The 4,832-nt window shown below is 59.6% G+C and overlaps 2 protein-coding genes across 2 annotated transcripts; one reads left to right on the top strand and one right to left on the bottom strand.

The window, feature by feature from the left end:
- The first annotated feature begins 778 nt into the window (after positions 1–778).
- Positions 779–1,157, top strand: B0H18DRAFT_1038524 (uncharacterized protein). Its single transcript, XM_048030448.1, has one exon. The coding sequence runs from the start codon at positions 918–920 to the stop codon at positions 1,143–1,145; it is 228 nt and encodes a 75-aa protein (XP_047887707.1). The 5' UTR covers positions 779–917; the 3' UTR covers positions 1,146–1,157.
- Positions 1,158–3,880: 2,723 nt separating this feature from the next.
- B0H18DRAFT_884836 (uncharacterized protein) lies at positions 3,881–4,577 on the bottom strand (the record flags this gene model as incomplete). The annotated part of the gene is made up of 3 exons (XM_048041046.1): positions 3,881–4,054; positions 4,110–4,230; positions 4,300–4,577. Coding segments are annotated over 3 exons (573 nt in total), but the record flags the coding sequence as incomplete, so codon positions are not given.
- Between the last annotated feature and the right edge of the window lie 255 nt (positions 4,578–4,832).

Below are 4,832 nucleotides of genomic sequence, written 5' to 3'. Positions count from 1 at the left end.
AACTATGCTCACGAGAGAGAGAATCAGCGTACGACAATGATGTTCTCGTGCGTTGCCAGTACATTGATCTCGTAGCTACTTTTCACTGAGCATCGCCATGATACCTTCCTTGAACAGCCTCATCGCATTCGACGACACCGACACTCCTCAGCCCGGTCAAACGCGCGCAGACAGACTTCGAAGCGATCCTTTGTAACTGTTCGGGATCTTGAACGGCGACGGACTACTATCGTACTACACAATACTTGAGTTACGGTGAGTCGAGACAATCGTGTGCAATTCAAAACTTAGAGCCAAGCGGCCGGCGAGGCTGTCATCCTCATGTAGCGGTGTCATTGTCCCCCAGTACGGTGTGTTACATCGTTCTGCCTTGCACAACCTGATCTGCCGTTTGCTCGACTTCCATTCAGGACAGGACGGAGAACACGCAGGGACAACCCATACCTGTCTGAATAGACCACGAGCCGTCACCGATGCTCTCCGAGTCGCCTTTTGCCCGTACATGTGCCTCAGTATCTCAAGTCTATCATCCTCGACGGCTCTATCACCATGCTACATCACCAGCTCACGCTCTGCGTCGGACCGATCTGCTCATTGAACGCATTGAAGGCGATCGGGTGTACAAGTAAACGAGCAACGGTCGACGGTCGACGGATGTCGGACTGGCGTCCCTCTCACGTCGATTTCTCGTCTCCATAAGCCAGGCTTCTGGATCCCATCCTGTGAGTTGCCCATCTCGCCGCCTCAACCTGACACAAGTTGCGATCAGTGAGCTGAGTACCAGTACCTTGCGCCCCTGGCAAGAGACTTCACGTCGCACCCCTCATGTCCTTGCGAGACAGGTCTGTCTCTGTAGACGTCAAGCGAGCTTTCAAGCTTCACTGGCGGCGCAAGGCACTGTGACCAGTTGAGCAGGCATGTCGTGCATCACTCGGTCAGGATGCGTCTGGACCATGATCACACCGTGCAGGTGCGTCGTTCCTTTCCTTCAGTCGACCTCAGAGTGCATGGCCTCTCGTCTGGGCCCGCTGACACTCGAATGTCTGCAGACGTGGGACTCGCAGCACGAGCCCAATGGCTTGACAAGAAGCGTACAGGCTATGCGGGAGGGAGATGGATGGATCGTGGCAGTATCGAAGGTATGACCATTGCGGGATTCGCTGTGCAGTGTACATACTACTTCTCTGGTTCTCGTCATGTTTCATTTCGCGGTCTGGACTCGAGATCTCTCAGGCAGAGGCTGCGACGGTTCTGACCATCGCTTGCAGTCCACGTCCGCCATGTAGAATAGCTCAAATATATCTATTCCTCGAGACTACATACACGGTCACCGTACCTACTTCGAGCAGCACGCACGACACGCCGGTCGTCCGTCACGGCAACCGTCGTCTGCGCAGCGGGGATCGCACCGGTGGACAGATCGTGCAGGCAGACACTGTGCCGGCGTCGACGTACGTCCGTCGCCGCGCGACGCGTTCCCACCACCGTAGTTTCGCATTTGCACAGCGCCGTTCTCTGCGTCTGCGCTTGGCATCCTCCTACACCATAACTCCTGCCTGGCATCCTCCCCGAGCCATCCCACTACACCCTCCAGTTCACTAAGCGACAGAACATCAGCGCCAGAAGCACCGCGACGGCACTCACCTCGTACATCCCCCATGGCGCGGGGGACGGTCTCGTTGACGAGCGGGCTGAGGGCGATTCGCCGACGGACGTGTCTCGCTCGAGGAGGGAAGAGGCCGGTCGGCGAGACGTACCGCCAGTGATCGGCCGCATGAACGACTCGGAAGCGAAGACTTGCTTCGCGGACTGGACGCGACGAGCAACTGCCGTGCGACATGGAGAAAGATTGCCCGCACCTCTCGTACGACGCGGCAGCCCGTCCCATTCGCATCGCCCTGCCCAACACTGCGTCGGTCGTCCACCTGAGAGATGCAGGACATGTCCTTGCGCCGTCAGCTTGCGGGCTGCGTGGTAGACGAATCCGAGTCAACTCACCGCGAAGTCACGCCCGGCTCCTGCCCATCCCGCAAAGCACCCTCCGGGATCCGTCCGTCAACGAGGAACGTTCACGGACCCTGCCCGATCAACGCGCACGTACCGCACGCCCGGGCCATCGAGCATGGGCCCGAACGTCTGCGTCTGTGACACGGACGAGGCTGCCGTCCATGCCAAGTGGCACCGTGCTCGCTTCCGCGGACGTCGCGCAGGATGCGCCCCAGAAGAGCCACGGCGACTTGGCCGCTGTCATCGCGCTGACGAGCTCTCGAGCGAGGTATAAAAGCGAGGGCTGCGGGCAAGAAAAAGCATCGGTGAGTTGCTTTTCCCACCGAGTTGAAGGGCGAGTACTGACTTCGTGCTCGTTGCTGATAAGACGCGCTCGCCGAGTGAGCGCGCCTTGGCGACGGGCTGCGTGTGCGGGTCGTTATGCACGGTGTCGAGGTTGTCGGTATCGGCGCGGACGGGCAGAGGTAAGCTCTCTTGAGGTCCAGGCGGTCGATGAGTTCGCTGACGACGGGTGACTGTAGAGCGTCCATGCGGGAGCCGTTCGTCCGACACGTGGGTCAGGAGGACTTGCGGCTGACGAGCTTAGTCGATGCCTGCGAGTCATGGCGAGCGGGAAGAGACGGTGCGTCGCACGAGCAATCGACACGCGCGAACTCGTCCGTATGCTATGTAGGTCTAGTGTAGTGAGTGCAAGGAGCTTGTAGTTGGGGAGACGGGTTGTGGGTGTACGTACGTAGGAGCGCACGGGGCGACTCGCGATGTATTTGGGCGTGGCACCTGCACGTCGCGAGGAAAAGCGCACCGTTGCGCACCGCTGTCCACCGCTGCGAGATGCCTGCGCGCGGGCAGGAGACCGCAGGCGGTCGTCGTACAGAGTGCTGTTTACGCGGGTCGTGTGCCGTCTTCCGTACGCGTGTGAGCGAGGACACGTTGACGGGAGTTGCATACGCGTCGGCCGGTGCTATTCGCGCGAGATCGGAAGAGTGAGATGTCGGTCGTCGTCAGTTGTTACCGAGACTTGACGGTGAGCGTACCGTGGTTGGACGCATGATGACGGGTAATGGCGGTGACGCACGCAGTCGAAGGATGCGCGCAGCGCACTTTACGTCGCGCAGAGAGACATCAGGGGGTGACGGGTGATAGACACAATGTGGAGGGCGACCGCGGGCGCTTGTTGGAGAGCGCCGCAGAGAACGGCGTGTAGCGAGCCGTCCGGTGCATAAACTCGCCGCCGAAAGTTGAGAGGAGGGTGGTACGATGCTTGAGCATCGCCTGGGCATGCACAGGTTGGAGATTTGGGGTGGGTTCGGGGCGGGGGAAGGCGGAAGCAAGTCAGAGATGAAAGCTAGTAAGACGGGTTTTCTGAGTGAATGCACAAAGAAGACGGACCTGCGTAGGCTCGAAGAAGCGTGAAGGGGCGGTGCCGGGGGTGTCTATGAACTCGCCTCGGTCGCGGGCATGAGCGTAGCGCAGGCGGAGGTCAGCACGAGAACAGCGCGAGAAGGGCAGTAGTGCACAGAGAGGACGAGGAGCGACGGTGCCGGAAAGGGAGCCAAGTCGGCGACAACGCAAAAGACGCACCAGGCGTTGCCCATGGTTCAGCTGTAGTTCATCAGTAGATGCTCGCAGACGTGTACACTGACAATACTCCCAGGTACCACCACTCGCCACGCATCCGAATGAGGACAAGCGCGGCGAGGCCGGGGCCAGTGCATCAGAGAGCAAAATGGTAGATTGTCTGTCAGGGCAGCATACACGGAGGACGGGTAGATGAGACAACAGAGCAGTCAGGTATAAATATCGTGAACGTGAAGGCATCCGCAGTTCGTTGCTGAATCAGTGGTCGCGCGACTTCCTGCAGAGCAGCGGATAGTCAGTACATGCGTGTGCAGCGGCGACGCGGAGGACACACGCACCTGTACTCGCCTTCGGCAGCAACGCTGAGCTCCTCGAGCTCACCCTGGACGGTTGAGAGCGCCTCGGCGGCGGTTGCGTAGTAGATGAGCTGTGCCTTGGCGAGCTCGTGGAGGTCCTTCAGTGGTTCAGGCTGGTCACGAGGGTCAGCGGCGCATAAAATGTAGGAGGAGGTAAGCGCAACGTACGTTGTCGAGGACCGCCTTCATCAGCGTGATAGCGACTTCGGTCTTCTGGACAAGGTCATCCTCCGCGTTCTCGACTTCGAGCCGAGCAGCCTCTTGTCTCGACGGCCCCGTAGTCTTCAACCTAGCGGACACACGTCAATTAACGTCAATTTCGCGCTCGCCCGCGCGCCTGAGAGCACCGGGCACTTACACCTGCTTCGCGGCGTCAAGCTCGAGCCGGCTGCCGCGGACGGCCTGGCGGGCCTTCATCGCGACCGCGATACTCGTGGAGAGCGTCGTCTGCCAGGGCTGCAGGAACTGCGCGCGGATCGACTCGTCTTGCTGCACGCGCGCATCCGCGATCTTCTCCCATGCGCCGGCGTACGCGCCGAGCGCGGTGTGGAGCTTCTCCTCGCCGGCCGCGGGGCTCACCTGGAGCGTCTGCGCGGCGGTCGTGGCGGCGCGGCCGATGGCGTGCGGGAGGGTCTTGTGTGTTGAAGTGAAAGAGGTTTAGAAGGGCTTGTTAGGCCAGTGGAAGTGAAGGACAGTAGAGTGGAGTGAACAGACCTATCCCAGAGGGAAGACTCTGATGCTAGGCAGGCAGAAGAGAGGAGAGATCGTTATCCATTAGGGGGGAATCACCCTAGTATATATACATGTCTGGGACTGATCACATGCTACATCAGTAAGCAGATCAGTAATCACTAAGTCCGAGTTTTAGGGAAATGAGTAAGCCTTAACTCC

Source organism: Fomitopsis serialis, assembly GCF_022376445.1.
Source record: "Fomitopsis serialis strain Sig1Antser10 chromosome Unknown B0H18scaffold_118, whole genome shotgun sequence".
NCBI lineage: Eukaryota > Fungi > Basidiomycota > Agaricomycetes > Polyporales > Fomitopsidaceae > Fomitopsis > Fomitopsis serialis.
Note: the sequence above shows the minus strand (reverse complement) of the source record. Positions and strands in the feature narration are given on the sequence as shown.

Coding starts and splice junctions, on each gene's coding strand:
- B0H18DRAFT_1038524 (XM_048030448.1), top strand. CDS start 918: ATGTCGTGCATCACTCGGTCAGGATGCGTCTGGACCATGATCACACCG.